Source organism: Aphelocoma coerulescens, chromosome 2, assembly GCF_041296385.1.
Source record: "Aphelocoma coerulescens isolate FSJ_1873_10779 chromosome 2, UR_Acoe_1.0, whole genome shotgun sequence".
Taxonomy (NCBI): domain Eukaryota; kingdom Metazoa; phylum Chordata; class Aves; order Passeriformes; family Corvidae; genus Aphelocoma; species Aphelocoma coerulescens.
In genome coordinates, this window is record NC_091015.1 from 95,509,648 (window position 1) to 95,530,262 (window position 20,615).

Here is a 20,615-nt window from a genome sequence, read left to right on the forward strand (position 1 = left end):
CTGAGGTCCCATGTTCTGCAGCTCCAGCTCTCCTCCAAAATGAGGATGTAGAGCAGCTTAATGTTGGCCCAGTTTATTTAGGTCACAGAATCATAGAACAGTTTTCTTTGGAAAGAACCTCTGGAGGTCACCTAGTTCAATGTCCTGCTCAAAGCAAGGTTATCTTCCAGCTTTGACAAAGTAGCTCAGGGCCCTGAACAGCTTAGCTTTGAAAATCTCCAAGCATGAAGACTCAACAGCTTCTCTGGAAAAAAACATGAATCACTCCCTCGGCAATGTCTAATGCTTCTCCCACTTAAGAATATTATTTTAATGTCAAACTGAAAAATTTCTAGCTGCAACTTGTCACTGTTGCAGTCTTATCTTTTTGCAGCGAATCTCAGAGAAGAGTCCGTCTCAGTCTTTCCTCTTGGTTTAGATGCAAAACAGCGTTCAAATTCTCCTTACCCTTCCCTTCTGCAGGGGAGGGCTGAACAAGCCCTGTTGCCTCAGCACCTTCATGCACATCTTTGACACTTCCTGCCAGACTCTGTTGCCTCTGCTCTGGTGTTTCAGTATCTTGTTACACAGAACTCAAAACTGGACTCACTTCTGGACAATGGACTCACACGTGGCTTCATGGCAGCCAAGTAAAGGGGAATAATAATTTCCTATGATCTGCTGGTTGTGCTCTTGGTAGTGCAACCCAGCCTGTGGTTAGTGCTTCATCACTGCAAGGGCACGTTGCTGACTCACACAGCCCTGCATGCAACTTCCAGCCTCACATTATGAGATATTTTCAGTCTCCTTCCTAGTCTTATGCCCCATCCTCATGTTTTCCAATAGGCTCTTTAATTGAAGTTATTCTCACTGCAAACTCTGCAAACAGAACTAAATCCATTCCTTTACATGCTCGCCAATAACAAAAATTAAAAGACTCACAAAGGACATGTTTCACCAGACACATCATCAGAAAGGTACGAATGGAGTGTTATTAGTTACACCCTGTGAATCTTCAGCATTTCCATAGTCAATCCCAAACTAATGACAGTTACCTTAACTAGGTATACTCTCCTATGGTTGAAAAATAAATGCAATGTGGACTCATTTAACCTTCCTTATGAATTTGAGGTAGTTAAGCACTTCCCTTGAGGTTAAACTTGACTGTTGTTAGTTGATATCACAACAGAAGAGTATTGTAACTTTCACAAAAGCTTTTTTGGCAATGGAGTTTCCTACACCAAAGGCAATACAAGATAGGATCAAGCTAGGGAATGAGAACTGAAGAGTGTTCCAGTCCCTCCATTGTTTTTGCCATGTACAAGCAGCTGTGAAGATCTGTGCACTAATGTTTGCTTTTCCTTTCATATATATACTGCAAACGATTGTGAAGTCTCTCTCTCTCAAAACAACACTACCTAAAATGTCTGCTGGCTCTTGAAAGACTCAGAGAAAACTACCCCTGCAGGTAAATGTCTGCTACCCTCTCCCAGTTCAGACCTTTATTTTTACCACCTGCCAAACAAGCAAAGAAAAATTGCTGAACTAATGCAGCACAGGTTTTCAGACAGGGGAAGATCAGCATACTGGACTTTATTATTCCTATTTCTTTCCCACAATCCTTTCTTCAGTGACTGAAAAAGACTCTCTGACCTCTGCAAAGCCCATTTGACCTAGAATGCTGCTGCTATTGCTGAACCGCTTTTCATCCTCTCCTTTTTGGCACCCTCTTGAACCCACGAGCTTCTTGCTTTTATAAAAGCCTTGTTTGGACTCTCTAACAACTCTACATCGTAGCCAGTAACTAGCCTTCCTTATTCAAAGGGATCAGATGTCATAAAAGCGACACAAAGGGTAAAATGCTCTTTGACAGAAAAAGGATCATGTGTCAAAGTAGATCCTTCCCTGATTAACTGGAGAACATTGTCACTTGGCTTTGCGAAGGACAGACTTTAGAAAATTAATCAGTAGCGTGTGTTTTTAATTTCCTTTTATACACAATAAAGTATGATGGGGAGAGTTTCACAACAGTTCCTGGTGTTCACTATCTGAGGTTAACAGCAAGCTAGAATGATTCACAAGGTGATTTCAGGGCTCTAGATGGTCCCTTACTTCAGGTGAAGAGAGGGGCAGGGTGCCTAATCTGTGCAGTTCAAAAAGACTGCCAACAAGCAGACAACGTAGGTTAGAGGAGGAAGATAACACAGAAATATATTTAAGAGCAATTATAGATAGCTTCAAACTTGTACTTCATAAATCACCACGTGTAACACTGGTAACATGCTGTGTTAAATAACAGGGCTCTTTGGGGGTGTTCACAGGACAGGAAAATCGAGATCTAAAACCAGAGACTGACCAATATAATGAGCCTGGTGAAGAAATAACTCACTCTCCCTGTTTTGCTGGGAATTATTAGTCTTAAGTGATAGATTTGGCCAATCTGCATCCTTTTCAGAGGTGGTCAGCTTCCACCAAGCATGCCGCAGCATCTAAACAAATGGACTGTGAAGGTGATTTTCATGAGCCACCTTAGAGAACACACTCTATAAAATTGCTTGAAAAGTATATGCAGTGTAATGATTAAAACCAGAAATTATTAGTGTACCTATGCAATAAAACAATGTTTTATTAGGTGATTTTTAAGACCACAGAAAAAAGGCCATTTGCTCAACTTTTCTTTTTAAACTTTGCCATCTTTTTCCTCTTGTGCACTCTGTATCAATTCATTCTCTTCCTTAGTTTGTTAACAATTCCATAAAATGTCTACTGCAGTTTTGTATTTATAGCATAATCCACAGCAGAAAACTATAAAACACTTTTGCATAGTAATTATCCTTTCCTTCCCCAGCAACTGGCTGCCAGCAAGCTCAGCAAAGAAGAGACACAAAAACCCAACCCTAAACCGAGCACACATACACATATGTACAGGCACCATTGTGGGATTTAAGGGCTCTTTCCACTGTACAGAGACACCACTCTACTCACAGTTGTACATTTATTTCTAATTAAAAGTGACTGGAAGGGTGGAAGAGAATCAGGTCAACCTGCAATAATCTATTACTGAAACCATTAGGTATTGCACACATACAAATAAAAATTTTGAACAGTTGCCTTCTAGTTTTGAGGACAAAGTATACTTGTTTTGGGCACAGAAGCAATTCTACTGAGAACTGCTGCACAAATGAGAAAAACACCCTTCCTATCAATGCAGACTTAGTAGGCAGTAATGGCAACAAATACTGGTTTTGCTTAATACCAAAAGCTAATAGTGAACTACAGGCTGTAGTGATGGTTAACAAAATGGGATTTCATCACTCTTGCAGAACCCTCCAGTTCCCCCATCAGTGCATCCATCATTTTCCCTTACATCTCTTTCTCATTTTATAGGATAGTACCTATAGTATAATCTGAAGTCAGACAGAGCCCTGAGAAAATTTTGTGAACAAACCACCTCTCTAACTTACAATTAAATTGGCACAAAACAACTCCATTTAATTGGCCAAAACATACTTCAGCCAAACCACCAATAATGTAAATACCTACACAGAAGATTTTCAGCAGCTAGCTCCAGATTTAGATATGAAAACATTTTCATACACCTCTACAGTATAAAGACACAAAGCTTTACTCTGACCTTTTTAGATGTATATTAACTGACTCCTCTTGGACCTCCTGATCAGTGAAATATTTGCTTTCTTCTCCAAGAGGCTTTTTCAATAAACTTGGGCCGGTGGTTTACTTTGGCAATTATATTTCCAGAAATATTTTAACCTAGAAGAGCATGTTTCTTTTCTGAGTTTAGTTATTACACATTTTACTGCACATACATGCTGGATTACTCTGCTATCATATTTCTCAGGGCTGTAAGACATCCAATTATGTCAATAAAAGCATATACCTGGTGAGACGCTAATTTGAGTATGTGAACACTTCTTGTCACTAAAACAGTGTGCCTTCTGAACAGTCTGCCCAGCAAAGAAAAAATTATTCTTGCAGGGAAGAAAACTGAGGGCTGGAGTACCTAAAGTATTTCCCTGGAGTTCTTGTGTGATACCCTCCACAAAGGCATTGTACCATTTTTAAAGGATGTTTCCTAGGCCCTTTGAAGACCAGACTCCCATGCTTGGATGAGGGCAAACCAAGAGCAGTGAGGCCAGGAGAGTGCATGCCAATCACACTCAGCACCTAAAACACTGCCAGGCACCCCTGGGTCTCCACTAGCAGGAAACAGGCACACACATGCTGCAGAGGCCCATAAGGGCAATTGGTTTTACAGAACTGTAGCAAGAGATGGACTTCTTCTTCAGTGACACAGATATAGCCAAGCAACCACAGCACGGGACAAGAATCAAATGCAGGGAGGGTATCATGACTGCAGAGGCGGGCCATGAAGATGATCAGAGGGCTGGAGCACCTCTCCAGTGGAGACAGGCTGAAAGAGCTGGCTTTGCTCAGCCTGGAGCAGAGAAGGCTCTGGGGAGACCTCATAGCACCTTTCAGCTCCTTGAAAAGGGGCTTAACAAGAGAGCTGGAGAGGGACTTTTTACAAGGGCATGCAGTGATAGGACAAGGCGGAATGACTTTAAACTGGAAGAGGGTGGGTTTAGATTAGACATTGGGAAGAAATTCTTCATTTCGACATTGCAACAGGTTGTCCAGAGAAGTTATGGATGCCCCATCCCTGGAAGCATTCAACATCAGGTTGGATGGGGCTTTGGGCAACCTGGTCTAATGGAATGTATTCCTGCCCAGAGCAGGGGTGTTAGATGATCTTTAAGGTCCCTTCCAATCCAAACCATCGTATGGTTCTTTGATTCTATGAACTCCACGCTCCATCCATGAAGTTACCTTTTCTGGCAATGCACACTGAAGCTCTCCCTGGGAGCCTAGTAAGAAGAGGAATATTGGACAAGTAGAGAACAAAGTGCTCACAGAAGAGCACTGCTCTCATGCCACCACTCCTCTTTGACAGAAGATGGACTACATCAGATTATTTCAGACATAAGCAGAGATAGAAATACTTAAGTCAGAGCTGAATTTGGCCTGCTCTTCCACAGTCCTCTTGTGAAGTCAATTATCTCATCAATCATGCTTTGCCCTGGGGCTCTCTTTCCCTATTAACTTCAAAAAATGCAAACATGCAAGAGCAGTAACTGGATGTTACGCTTTGTACTGATTTGTGGATAGTAAAATGTTAATGGCAGTGCCATCTCTGGTGCTCTGGTGAACAATAGCCCGATGCAAGAAATGGGTCATCATCTGAACGCCCACTTGGAAAAAATTTCCCCTTTCATTTAATGTGCAGTTAGTATCAGACCCTGCTTCCTCTGCAGCAGTTAGGTTTTGCCCCTGACTTCAATGGCAGCAGGATCAGACCGTTCACTGATTAAAATGCAAAGCTGCAGATATCTCCTGCATGGGATGAATCCCCACAGGGAAAATTTGTCTGCATTTTTATTCATGTGAAGCATTTTAAGGCTTTCATTTACACAGTTCATTCAATAATAATGTGCATGCTGTATAATGGGGTACCTGATTAAGCATGCTTAAGTGCTTTGCTGGAGCAGGGCCATTTCTAGAATTTGAAGATTTGCTATGATCACACCCTCAAAACAGGCAAGCTAGTTTGGGGAATTTTTCACCTGAGTTAATGGGCTTAAATAGGATCAGCATAAAAGGGGGAAATTTGGAATGCCTTTGAGTTTCTTTCTTTTTAGCCTCAGTTCCTCCTCAGTTTAGGCTGAGAAGGTCACCCTGTTTTAGGTTTTGTCTATGAAACCCTCCAGTAACTTTTAAACTGGCTACCAGCTTCTCCTGAATGAGTCAGGAAGAATAACAGTCTGATGTTCAGTTCCAGATGTTTGTAATAAAGAGGTAGGACAGAGCACAGAGACTTTCTTCATGTGTTGACATAAAAGCTCATTCTCTGTAATTTACCAGGGATACTGAGGGAAGGATGTTATGAACAATAGCAAAACTGCAACTCCAAGCATGGTGGGGTTTAGATATCAGAGAACTCAGTCATTAATGCAGAAGTTCAAAAGAAATGCTTAAGGAATCGATGGGGTCTGGAGGAAGAAAATAAGAAAACGAAGAAGAAAGAAAGAAAAAAGGGAGAAGTTCTCAAATCCTAACATCCATTTTGGTTTTGAAAAGCAAGAACCTCAAGCTCCTGTGATTTTCATCTTCATCTACTTTTTCCCTTTTTTATTCGTTATTGCCCTCTCTCTTTTCTGTTCTTATCCCTAATTAAAAAACCAAAATGGCAATTAAAAAAAAAAAAAAAGGCACCTTCTCTTTTAAACTCCAAAAACCCAGTTAATTTCTTTTCCTAAAACCACTACACAAGGAGTGTGTTTGGAAAATTTTTAAGCAGGTGTGACTGGCCACTGCTCTACTTTGTACAGTACAGTTTGTACAGTAATGCTCAAACATTACCTTAATTCTCCTGATTGCTCATAATTTCAGCATGGTATTATAAAAGTCTCCACTCACCTTAGAGCGGCCCCTATCAAACCAGCACAGAATCAAGCTGGTGGTTTGTTATTACTCTTCCCATTACAGCATGCAAGTCTAAAGGTTTCTGTCTCAATTGCTTTCAGCCTGCTAATTTTCTCACAGGCACTAAATTAAGTCTGTGGAAAAAACCGCAAGGAGTTTCCCTGTGCAAGGACGTTTTTGTGTAAAAGAATGCAATCGATACATTGCCAAAGCCTTGTATTATGAACATGTATTTAATGTACTCTGAAAGTGAAGAAAAGCCTTTTTAGTACAGTCTGTGTCCTTTGTAAGAGCAGACTGAAGACAAATGATTTTATTTCAGGAACATCTGAATCCCATTGATTAGCATGATGAATACAGAACAGGAAAGCTGCCAGGTACAGAGGAAGCTGGGCATGTCCACAAGGCAGTGGAGCAAACAAGCAAATTACAGTATATGCATGCTTTTTTTTTTTTTTTTTTTTTTAACCCAAATGTTTTCATTTGGAAAACTTGGAGACTTAAACCTCTAAGTTTCTTTAACTGACTGGTCAGTTAATCAGCATATTGCTCTAATTCTCTGAAGGCAAGCAGGGAAGAGTTTTAGAAGTGAAAAAATACAATTTTAAACTATAAAGTAATCAATAAAATAGTCACATACATTACATCTAATTGGGATAAGATCTCTTCTGGAAAAAAAAAAGATGTTGCTTATTTTAGGGGAGAACAGTGGCATAAGTTTTACTTAGCAAAAAAAAATTATGTCACTCCTAAACATTGATTTAACACGTCTGAGACTGGTAGTACCCAAAAAGGGTTTCAGAACAAAACCAAGATCCCAATACATTCATGCAGTAGAGCCCAAAGTGTCATCTATTTCCAACACCACCAGGAAGTTATATAGGGTGGCCCTTTACAGTCTTTGTCAGTCCACTGTGAGGTTTTCTGGAGAACAAGTCACGTAACAGTTTGTTTGCCTTCCAAAATGCTCCGTCTTTTACAAGTAAAAGTTAAGTAAACAAAGCTCTTATCTTGAACTTAAAGTCAGTAATTATTTTTTTCATGCAATCTTTACAATTCTTATATATTTCATCATAATTCTTATGTTTTAAGAAGTATATTCATTTAGGTCATTTAGGTCTGTTGAATGAAACACGAAACATGACTGTTTCATCCATAGACACACCTTAAAAATTGAGCTGTTGCATGTTTCCATAAGTTTAGAAAAAAAAGTTGAAACTATTTCTGCATGAAGTTTTATGCTTTTACAAACTGTAAAAATATTTCCCTTTTAGTTTTTAACTTTCTGTCAAGTAAAAAATTGAGAAAAAAACAAACATGGAGGAGAAAAGAAAAATGCTTACCTACATGTTTTAAAAATCAGAAATCAATAACAATTTTTATTAGATGTTTGAAGTGGAAAAATTAGTTGTTTTGTTTGCTCTAACAAGTAAGCAGATAATCCCCTACCAGTCTTTCGCTGTTTATGGAAGGGCACCATATATTTAGAAACTTTATTTTCACCTTTCAATCACAACAGTCTTAGAAGAAAAAATTGTATTTGTCTGTTATAGTCCTCCTTTCTCGTTCTTTCCTCCATCTTCTTTTGTTTTAGGTCTTTGTCCTCCATTACACCCCACCTTTGCTTATGGTTAGAAAGTAATTATTTTATCCATGCCAGGAACCAATTATGGAATCCACAAAAGGAGCTGACAAAAGAAACACTCTCTCTGCTCTCAGCCTTTTGTTCCCTCATGCCCGAAAACCCAGAAGTGAATGTCCATGGCCAGAATTCTCAGTTTCTTAGAAGAAAGTAGGCAGGCATTTTAGTCAGTGTTTACTGACTTAGAAGTGGTAATAGGAAAAGCTGAGTATGAGCATCTCTAAGGATGGAAAAGCACTTTGGTATGAGAATCATCACCTACCTGGAACAGAGAAAAATTTTCAACAGTTTGTTTACTGTAACTCCCTGAGCATTGCCTGTGTTTGAATCAGTACGATCTGGCACTACAAATGCCACTTCAAATACCAACCTTCCAGTTTGATTTGGCCCATACCTTATGTGTAAACCTGGCATAACTTCAAATTCACACCCAGGATGAACACTGTCACACACACACACTTGTACCACATGCATGTATTTGGTTGAACACAGATGTTTAGACCTGCTTGTTGCGGATAAAGTGTAAGTTGTTCTATGTGTATGGGCATGATGACTTCCTCACATTCCACCACACAAGGGCAGCAGAGTGTGTCCAAGATGCCACTCAAATATTAAAAGTACAGTTCTGGTAGTTAAAAATGCTCTTATTTTGACTAAGGAAGAAGAAAAAAGGGAATTTTGTTTCACTTGGAAGAAACATTCACAGCTTATCCACAGACCACTTGGATTGCAAAGCTGGTCTGCAAGGGAATTAGAGGAGAAATGCCTTGACATTCAGTCAGGATGGGAAAAGGGAAGCCCAGGTTTATTCCACACTACAGGAAATAGGTAAATAGCTAGTTAAAAATCTAAATACCAGGAAATGAGGCTAGAAAGACTATTTCATTTACTGGGGTCCAGTCCCATACTTAGGTAACCAGGAAACATTTTCTTTGATTATTCAAAGTGAGTGTGCTCCCTTACAGTCAGACTGACTTCTCTGCCTCAAAGTCTGCAAAATAACAACTTTTATTTCCAATACAGGCAGGCAGCATAGTGTAAGGGAATGTAAGGGGATACAAAATACCCCTACTTTCCAATCAGTGTTTCCTGTACCCAGGACTCAGACTCCTTCCTTAGAACTTTCTCAAGGCATGTCAAAATGAAGCAGATCTGGTGACCCAAATTTACAATTTTCTTATTAGAACTGAACAGAAAAAAAAAAAATCTTTCATGTTCAGGGTACATTTAAGGAATAGAAAGGACTCAGTGGTTGATACCTGTTCCGTATGTTACCAGCTTCTAGAGTCATTCATTCTTTCTTTTGCCTTGGTGCTTTCAACAGTCATTTACTACTTGGAGCCAGAGCACTACAGAAGAATATGCAATAAGAAAGGAACAAAATAGGGGATGCTTGCAGAGAAATATACAAGATCACCTTTCACCTCATCCACCTCAGTAAAAATCAGCATTTATTACCTGTATTCTTCTGGATAAACAAAGAACTAATTATGTCACTTTTTGTTTTGTCAACTTCTTATGAATTTTAGCAGCGGACTTCTCTACCCATGGAGCTGCTACAGCAGAAGCTTGTGAACAAGAAGTGTGTAAACAGAGACAGCAATTTTGTTTCACTGTCCTTGAGGGGGGAGTCCATAGTTTTGCAATGACATCAGAAAACAACATAGCTGTAATTTTCGAGGGATGGAATAAGTTCCATTCTGTCTTCTAAAATAACATGTATTTTTGTATGGAACGTTAAATGGTGCCTACTGCATGTACTAAATATATATTGAAAGTCATGGTAGTGACTGGAAGCCAAGCTCAGAAGACAGAACTGCTGTCATACATACACAAACAGAGCCCAGCTCTCAAAAAAAGGCACTTTCATACTGGGACAGAACAATAAAGAGGGCTTAAACTGGCTGTAAACATAAATGATGAGGGTATAAGAATCATGACCACAGAGTTTTACTTTAAAAAAGCATAATAAAGGGACAGATGATGGGCATGTGATAGATTGGACGGCCATACGTTTAATAAACAAATGCATCATAAGTCTTTGCAATTTATCATACGATTTGAACTGGATGATTTCTCTACCCATCATTCTCCCTTGGCACTTACTGGAGCACTCTACATGCCATGGACAGCTTTAAATAATTCCAGTTGAAAAACAACAAGAAGAGAAATATTTCCTTTTTCCATTCATATATTTAGAATATTTTTATCCATATTTTACCTGCTCTGAATAATTTTCAGTGCTGGACCAGTAGCACATTTTCTGAAGACAAAAATGGAATGAGTTCAAAGTTTAGTATTATTCTACAGCCTTGTCATTAGAAAAGGGAAAAAAATCCATCTCCCCAGTAAGAAAGATAACATTCATTTCAATCCTCAAAGATTCCAACTGTAAGAAAAAAAATGAAAGCATTACATGTAGAAAAGATATTTAAGGATGTTTTGAGAATCAGGGATTTTAGTCTCTGAGTGACTGGATTGCTGAAAATGAAGTAATTTGTCTGTGAAAGAAGATGGGTACTAAACTGATCTGGTCATGATTTTAAAATTCTAAGACTCAAGCTGATAAAATCCACCAGGCAGAACACAGTCTTTCTATACTGGTACTAAACCTGACCTGCTCCTATGCACTTACACATAGTTTCAAGCACGTATACCAACCACATGCACTAACTACCATTTGCACAGCTGCCATAGATACAGAGGAAATATCCATGCAATATAACAGCCAACCCAATATACCACCATCCTCTGAGAAAGCTTGGAGAAGAGATTTGAGCTTGCATCTGGAAGACGCCATTGCAGTGGCATCACCTGAAAATGTAATTTTATCTTAACTTTCTTATTTGTGATGAAACTGATTTTAAAAAAATCTATAAACGAAACGTATTTTTTCTTTTTAGTTGCAGAAAAAAACCGACTCCAAAAAACTAAAAACTGAAACACTTTTTGTAAGTGTGAGATCTATCAGGTTAAAATTCACTTTTAGTGGTATTCTTGCTTGCTCTCTACTGTGAATCTGGGACAACACCGGCTCCCTCTGGTGACCAATGTACAAAAAGATTTCAGTAAAATCTTGTGCACCGCGAAGCTTAATCAGTTTCTAGATCACTGGATTTCGTATGAGTTGAGAAAATTCATCAGAATAGGTTTAATCATAAATTATACCTCTGTCCTTATTCCCTAAGAGCACGGAATGTCAACTGACATTGGAGTTGTATGACAGGAATTCGTTTTGATTTTTAAGTTACCTCTGCATTTATTTGTCCTCCAGAAATGGCTCAATGGTATTTTCCATTTTTTTGGATTCCTTATTTGATTTTCACCCCAGATATCTTAACTTGAAGGACAGCATTTGAACAAGGCTGTTTGGCAATACAGAAAAATCCTGATTATATTAAATGTGTTGTATACTAACTCTGGTAATAGCATTCTGGTGAAAAACTGTATTCTAGTAGTCAATTTGTTATCAACTTCTCCATGTCATTCTCACTACCCTTCCAATGTCTCCAAGATTAAAATAAAAGGAGTAAAACCAAGCCAATGTCCTTTCATATCACTGCTAACCTAAGACTCCATCAAACAGATGGAGACCTAAACTGATACTCCTTCCTGTTATTGCACGACAGAAAAACTCATTCTCTTTCAGAAGCCAGGTTGAGGAGCCCTTACAAATCCTGAGCTGAAGTTTGGAACAAACAGGAATTCCCCAACTGTACCTCAGGGCTGAGCTGTTGCTCATGAACAAACTCCCAGTGAGTTCCCAGTCCTGCAATCGTGCTTTGCTTAACCCTTTTACCTCCTTGCACACATGGTATTATGGATTAACAGTTCTGAGACAGAGTATCTGTGCCATTCCACTCCACAGATTTGGATTTCATGAGTGTCACTGAAGGTTTTTTCTGACACCATGTACAGTACTGCGAGGTTTCAAACTATGCTAATGTCATAGTATAATTTCTTACAACTAGGATGATTTCTTGTAAAGATGCAAAAAATTTTCTTCTATTTTTTTTGGTAAGTTCTGTTTAATAGTATATACGTACCTGTAACTTATGAAATCATAATAAACAAAGAATATGAGTGAACACAAGCAATGATTTTTTTTAAAGTCCTGAAAGGCAGAGCTGGCTAACTTAAGCTGGTCTTTAAAATATTTTACCTAGGATTTCACAAAAAGTGTTAATTCCCACAAACATATTTTAGAGGTAAATTTTGCATTTTAATAAAAGAAAAAGTAAATTAAGTATAAATAATGAACTTTTTGAGTTTTTACCTACAGCTTTTAAGAGCTTGAGGAGGCTACCTGAAGAGACTGCTTTTCATAGGAAACATGCCAGCAATGTGGAGAAGAGCCATAGCTGTATCCTTTCAAAGCAAGGAAATTTTTTCTTTAAAAATGTGATTTTCTTGAAAACTTGTGCCACCTTTCAGCAAAAAAATGGTGTCAATGGAAAGAACTGCTTTGACACTACACAGTATGTTGTACTCAATATAAAACACTTTGTTTCACCACTTCATTACTTTTACCCTAGTCTGAACTCCATGGGCCAGGTAACTCTAGAGTTACAAATAGGATGTAATAGAGTAATGAGAATGGGTAAATTAGGTTCTTAATCTTCACATTGTGAACACCTTGGCTTTTTTTTTTAAGAGAAGACTTACAATTAAACTATTGTCCTGTCTTAAGAAGGTATTACAAAGTACCTGGCAGCTCAGAGAGTTCAAATCTACTCCACTTTTATTAGAAGACCCTTAGGGTACTAAGTATACTTTCTAAAGCATCACTTAAAACTTATTAACTACATGTCGTATTTATATTAAAAACTGTCAAATCCCATTTTAGTCATATTTCATATTATTTGTAGTAATGCTTTGCTTTCTTATTCTCCATTTTGCCTACCTGGAAAGGATTCAAGATTAACATGATTATTTGCTTGAGGGTAAAACAATAATTTTTCATCATTTAAATCAGAGTTATGTATTGCAAGTCACTCATTTAAATAACATGAATGTCTTAAAGCACAGTACATGCGAGGTCAGAATAGTTCTGGGTGTGTGCACCATTACATTACAACTCATAAAGCCTATGTTTGTAGCTCAGGATTATTAAAAATATATGTCTTATGGGCCGTTCTCATGTAGAACTTCCTTCAGTACAAAGAAGATTTTGCCAAGTATAAACTTAATAGATGATATTTTAATTAAAACTCACTGACTGTTCCTAGTACAAGTGCAAAAAGGAGACTTGTGGAACGAGATTTCTCTTGAGCAAACAGTGTTTGCATCTTTTGTTACAGAAATAGAACACACACCTTGATTTCCACAGGATGTCTCCAGCACCAAGATAAAATTACTCTATTAAGCATCAGGATGAAAGCAGAAGCAAAGAATATGAATCAGTGCATTTGGTATTGGTTCTTGGTATTCCTTTTAAGCCCCTTATAGATGCAACAGATCTTCCTGTTTCTTTTTTTCTTGACAGCTTGATTGACAGCTAAGATATAGAAAGAATCTTGCACTTCAACTTGACTAGGCCATGCCCAGCCCAGTTCTAGTTTTGTTTCAAAGGAACAAAATAGATGCAATAAGAGGAAGATAGAACAGTAGAGAATACAAAATTTTATACCTAGAGTAATAGAAAGAAAAAACCAATGTTTTTAGAAACTTTTCATTAAAATTTTTAACAATATGAAAATTAAGACACCCTGTCCCAAACCTACACTCTTTTGCAACATCAAATTGAACCATGTCTCAAAATAAAGAGAATCTTTTGGAAAAGAATGACAGATAATCTTTCTGAGGCTGGTATATAGATTTATGTAACACACCATTCAGTTCTGGAGCATACATCTCACAAATGAGTATGAACCACAGCCAAAAATAATCAATAGTAATTAAAAGAGAATGTGCGAGTTTAAAAAGAAAAGAAGCCAAAATCTCAGTCAGAAAAAGACAGGTTTTTTTTCCAGCTGGGGAGGAAGGAAGGCAACAGAAGAATCAGGGTAGCAGAGGCAACAGGAGGTTCAGAAGTATGAAGGTCATAGGAGGAGAGGCAAGGTCTGTCAGACACGCTTGGAGTATGAAGGGAATGATGCACAACAGTAAACTGTTGGGGGAAAAGAGTAAAAGAATAAAATTATAAGTATTGTGTAGGTCAGTGAGAAGAATGGCTAGCATGCTCAGTAACATTAAAATATCAGATGCCCAAAGGATGTGTAGGTGCATGGGCACGTGTGTTAAAATTTGGAATCCCACAGATGCTCTGAGACTAACTCCCCGGGTTCATGTATAAGCTAACTCAATCCTAACAGCACAAGACCTACTGATATGCAGTATGTCTATGAATTCTGCTTTACCTGGCCTGAATTTTAATTCTCCAGAAGGTGCAAGACAGATGAGACTGGAGATTCAACTTCATTCTTTAACCTCAGATTGCCTGAATGAGTAAAAATAGTGAGGGCAATGAAAGCCTCCTAAGCCATACCTGCAGGTGCTCTTGCTTTAAAGACCACCTCTACGGAAGAAAAGGCTGGGTCACTTGACACGTGCCTTATGAAGCAGTGTACCATGAAAAGCCAGCAAAACTCCCTGCATAGCAGCCCTCAGCTCTCAACTGATTTAGAGTTACATGTAAGAGAGTGAAGTTTCCTCTGTTCCTCTTGAACCCATTTTTGGTTCAAGCTAACAAAACCCAAGTCTTAGAATCTAGCCCTGTGAAGGACTAGATATATATCTAAGGTGACTGAAGAAATATGACTGAACTTCTTGTGAAACTGTCATTGCCTTTGTCAACTGGCTTGTATTACCTGTTCATTCATCAGTGATATAATGAAAAAAAATTAAAAATTAGATATAAGGCTCTTTTCTGTTCTCCCGGTTCCTTAAAATTAACCTGGTTTTATTCAGCTGGTAGTATGTATGTCATTTACAGAAAATAAAATGCTTGTACCCACTCCTTCACCCCTTAAAAACCACCCAATTAAGTGATGATTGACTATTTTGATTTATAGTTACAAACAAGGACAGGTTCAAATCAAGATTTCATTTCTTCAAAGACAGAGCACTTTCTGAAATTTACAAATCAATCAGTTGTCAAGCCCTTACCCAGTGTGAACCCTGAGAGCACTAGCACTTTATCCAGTGCCAGAGTAAAAATTTTAACTTCAGGATCTCACTCTACAGGGAGGTGAACTGTGTATACATTTGCATAGAGCTTTTCTTCCTGCATATCATAATGATAGCTCATAACTAGCCAAAGAGCTGATTGTGGAGTTTCACAGGAATACTGAATTTAACGAGCTGGCTGACATTTCAAGGCAGCATGTTTCAGTTGTTTGTCTAGGTGCAGCAGCCTTTCACTATGTGCATTCTTTACCTCAGGTAAGTAGCACAGAGCTCACCATCAACTCACGTATTGGGAACTCCACAGGCAATGTGACATAACCAAACACCATGCAACCATCTCCATCTTTGCATTCCCAAAGTACACTCAATCTTAGAATCAGGCCATGAACAATCTGATTAGTAAGATAAGGAAGGAGAAAGGATCCCATAAACACATTGATTTAAACCTGCACACAACATGCAGCTAAGGTTCTACCGGTCCAAATGTTAGTGAAACAGTCAGGTAATTAGAATAAAAAGATTTAAGAGCAAAAACTGTGAGGAACTTTTGTACTCTTGTTTATGGAAGAGATTCTTACCATTTGATACAGAAAAGCTGAAGTATCTTATTCATACTCATAAATTACTTACACTCCACCTAAGTTTGGAAAACTCAGTGAAGAGTGATGGCCACCACTCTCTATGAAATGAAAATCCCTCAACATGTGTTTCCCAGAGCACAAGGAGACAACTGTGAGGGAGGGAGGGAGGATGGAAGAAAAGAAGGAAGGAAGGAAGGGTGAAGGACAGTCCCTTCACAGACAGTGGCAGATCATAAGGAATGAGAATTTCAACTCCACATATCACAGAATTTCTAAATGGGAATTTTTTCTTGTGGAAGACATACTGCTGTTGACAGTCACCCACTCAGCAAAGGGAGACCACAATCCTCATCACAGAAAGCTGTTTTGAGAATGATTTCAGAACATCCTTCTCCCCACCTTGTTCTATGAGAAAACACATTTACTGAGGTTAGAGTTGGGAAGATTAAAAATTTTGTTGTTCTTTGAATCTACCACCCAAATCTTATTTGCACTGCTTGAGGCATTCTCAGGCAATAAAAGACATCGTTGCAAAACCTTGTTCTTACACAGCTCAATCGCTACGGTATCTAAGCACCTTTCAGAGTGGCATTAGGCAATGTAATTAGCATCTGTCCTACATGCTGCTGTCTCTCATGGGTACATCTATACACACTTCTCTTGTGTAAATCTACACACTTATCTTTATCTAGCTAGGACATAGCATAATTACAGAGCTAAAACTTGTCGCTCTCCAACACTGATGCTTTAAGTCTAAAATCAGTACCCACTAAGCTCTTGCTCTCAGTAAATTGAGGATAATAAAAACTCATATTTTGTTTCTATGTACAAGCTTAATCAAATCCTTTTGGCTGAGATACTGTGTTTAAGAGCAAATTATCTCACTGATTAAATCAGGGCTGCATTGATTAAAGGGTATTTGATCAGCAAGGTAGATCAGGAAAGCATTGCAAAATTAACAGTGATAGAAACTCAAATGAAGCGAAATATTAATGCAAAGAAGGCCACAATGGATTTTTAATAAAGAAAACATTGTAGGCAAGCTGATGGTATCTAGAACAAAAAGAAGATTTTAAGTATGATATGATTTCTGTGCATAAGCTGGTAAAGATGTCTTAGGGTTAATCCTCAATAAGATTCATGTTTTCTGTTAGTATGATCTCCTTAATTTCCATCACTAGCTCCAATAAAACTTACCATTTGTATTTCCTCAGCACAAATTTGAAAAATATTGCTTTCGATTTAGCTGGTAATCAACAGCAAACACACCCACAATAATGTATCAGAGTAGCTGCAACCTGCAGAGTACTTTCGGTAAACATAAAGTCCTCGAAAGAGACCTTCTGTCAGATTAGCAGCTAATGGAGACATTTCTCTATCCCATAGTCAGGAGACACCCTACTAGTCTTCAAAGGAAGTGCATCCATGAGATGTCATAACGTGCAGAGCTTTGCAGCTTTTATCGGCTCTACATGGGTGTGCAGGGCAATCCCACAGGGAACATAATACATGATCAAAGACTTGGATTGTGTACAAAGATTTAAAGGCAGTCAATGGATAAGCACGAAAAAGTAGCATGAAAACATGCTTTTCACAAGTACATGGGGACGTGGAAAATATTGTACTTCTTTGTCTGATAACTGTTATGCCCCAGGGTGAAGAGCACACAAAGGACTACCAAGAGATGCCAAGAAAGATGTACCCATTAGGACAGGACGGCCTTTAACAATATACAGCTCCTGTAAATGGTTTAATTTTTCTAAGGAGGACACTGTAATTTTCAACCTAGACTGATAGACCCATTGACTCTTGATGGAACTTGTCTCTGGAGACAAAAAAATTGTTAGTACAGAAAAACAAACTTGGGGAATTGATACAAGACAACAGATTTTTTTTTTTTTTTCCAGTTGAACAAAGCAAAAAAGCTTGATGGCTATTTTTAAATGCTTCTGTACAGTGGCCAAGTATCACATGCAAAACTCTCTCCAAACAAGTGTTGTGTTTACTTGATATAAGTTAGTTACACTGCATTGGACATTTTGAAAGACAACAGGCTGGAAAAAGGGGGAAAAACAGACACAGATGTCTAGAGAGCAGAGAGGAAAGTCTGGAAAAGCTACCCCTGAGAGTAATCATCAAAAGAGTGGAAATGCAAATACATATATTTTCAAACATACGTTTAGGTACCAGCTCTGTTGGTGCTGTAACATCTGCTTCTCTGTAACACACTGTTGGATCCACAATGTCACTGCCAGGAGGAGGGTAAGGTGGGGGTGGGGGGATCACTAACTGGGGGGGACCACGAGTGGTGCCCCTAGGAGGCTTTTGTGGCACCTGCCGTCCATCACCTACAGGGGGATCAATTAACTTGTTACTTCATTGCAAGATAATGATTGCTCTGTTTATTGTTATTTTTTTAAAATTACACATTGATTTTCCCTTACCCACATCCAAAGTCTCTCTGAATCTACTTTTGCTCTTATTTACATACAAATAATTAAGGCAGAAGGAAAAGGTGGGTCTTAAACCAACAGCAGTGGGACCGGAATTGAGCCCAGTATGCACATGTACATTACAACTAACAGTTAAAATCACCGGTTTTGGCAGACATAAGGAAGGAGAAAAGTAGTTGAGTTAAATAAAAAAATTGAAAAAAAGCAGTGTAAGAAAATGTGAAAAATATGTTTTATTTTTATCTTCTGAAGTGTCAAACTGCCTGAGTTTGCTGACCTCTCAGATACTTTACATGACTATTTTCCTGACTCTTCCTGAGAGAAAGAGGAAGATGCCTTAGGGCAGTATTTTGAAGTAGGTATCTTACAGGTTTTTCTTTTTTTTTTTTGAGTTGGTTTTCATTATTTTGACATTGTAGAGAAGCAGATGATTAAGTTTTTTTTGCAAAACAGTGTTTGAAGCTATCAAAGGAAATGCCCACAACTTTGTCTGGGGGATTATTTCAACACTATGTGCAATAACTAAACAAATACATGTGTCTTGCACTGTACTCTGTGAACCACTTGCAAAGTTAAAGAGCTGCTGCCAGTTTGTAGGGTACAGAACTTGAGCTACTGCTATTTGGAAAGCCCTTAGAGGCTGAAAGTGCACTGAGGAACCACAACTACCCGCTTGTCCTGCTCTCATACCCTGCCTCAAGCATGTGGTCATTGCGGAACATGGATGCTGGCAGGGACAGATCTTTGGTCTGATCCATTCCTACACTCTCAGGCTTGTGCTTTGGGGCTGCTGAGAAGGGAAGCAGCATCAAGGGGGAAGAAAAAAGATTAAACCATTATGATTTTCTACTTAGGAGTCACTAGCTTCCAGGGGAGTATCTTCCAGAGACACACTTTAACGCTGGCAATGTGCAAGCCCTTTTTTTACTGCTTTGAGGAAATTTGGCACAATACTTTGGTATCACAATAAATGATTCAGTATTGAATACTACAGTGAATTTGCCAGTTTGAGAATATTTTTGATAGGATCTTCTGCTTTGATTCACATGGCTAACTTGAGAGCTACATAGGTACCTTTAATACTTTTCTAATCATGTGGCTGACTATTTCTTGCAGCACGTTTTTCCCCTCACTGGAGTCTTGCTTTTTTCACAGCTTTTCTCTCATGCTTTCAGAGCCATCTGTGCTTTCTCATTGTTTTCTTGCAAGGGCCCCGAAGAGAGGCTGTTTTACCAACCCTCTCTGGCTGTAACATTTTTTCTTTTTAATGAACACATTCATTCAAGAAAGTAGCAGAAAACGAAAAGCACTGAAGACAGGGCTACTGTGGGACGAGTTCTTTGTCAGTGTAAAATAATAAGGCTCCATTAAAGCAAACGATACTACAGAATCCCACATGAGCAGAGTCTGGCCAGCAGGCACTTATGTACACAGTATTGAACAGACTAGAAGTACCTCTGCTATATCTCATCTGTAACATTTGAGCACCAATGCAAAAAAAAAGAACACTTATAAAAAGTTAAAGCAACAAATGTCATCAAAAAGTGACCAGCAGTAGGACAAAGCGTGAGAAGCAGTAGAGCGTGACATCTGTAGTGGTTAAAAGTAAGCCAATTTGCTGAAAACTTCTGTGTTATATGGCCCAGCAATAACATTGCCCTTAGAGAGTTTAAATAAGAGATGTCAATGGAGTCGAATATGTCACATGATAATGGACTCCTGCTGCTACATAAATGCTGAGGCATTAAATGTGAAGCATTTACTGAAAATAAATGTTGGAACAAAGCCAAGAGGTTTCTTTCTAAACTGTAAGGCATCTGTAATGTAAGCAATTATGTATGACAGAATGTCATATCTGTATGTCTTAGGCATTTTGATGAAACATGAGGTCAAAGGCATGAACTGAAGTGCACTGAGTGCATTATGGCACTTGAAGAATGATTCTCTTAATGTACTGAAAAATGAGTTCCAATATGTGGGGTCATTATCTCATATCTTTATCCATTATAAAATCACTTTGCTTGCTAGAAGCATAATCCTGGTGTCCTCACTCAGGCAAAGCTCTCACCAATCTGAACAAGCTACCAGGCAGATAACAACAGAGTTCTGGGAGAATGTTTTTCAGTTTTCCTGTATGAGTAGACGTGGTGCCACATGCAGCTGAAGCTACAGTTTCTTTTGTTGTCTCTAGGTATGTATGGCATTCCTTTGAGAGCATCAGTTCTTTTCTTCTATTGATGAGCTAAAGACTCAGCAGATATTTATTTATAATGAAAGTGAGGATGAAATTAAAAAAAACCAACTTTGTATGGGCAGTTGATGTCAAATTGT

At 38.5% G+C, this 20,615-nt stretch overlaps 1 protein-coding gene across 9 annotated transcripts in view; it reads right to left on the reverse strand.

Moving 5' to 3' along the window:
• Nucleotides 1-20,615, reverse strand: part of COBL (cordon-bleu WH2 repeat protein) — a 169,240-nt gene that overhangs the window by 30,662 nt on the left and 117,963 nt on the right. For 6 of the 9 annotated variants that reach the window (XM_069004120.1, XM_069004122.1, XM_069004121.1 and 3 more), the window contains one exon: nt 18,009-18,179. The exons of 1 other annotated variant lie outside the window; for it this stretch is intronic. In XM_069004120.1, coding sequence (XP_068860221.1) covers nt 18,009-18,179 — 171 coding nt within the window. Of the gene's footprint in view, nt 1-12,429; nt 14,232-18,008; nt 18,180-20,615 lie in introns of those variants that run through there. 2 more of the 9 variants (XM_069004129.1, XM_069004130.1) reach the window with 2 other exon arrangements.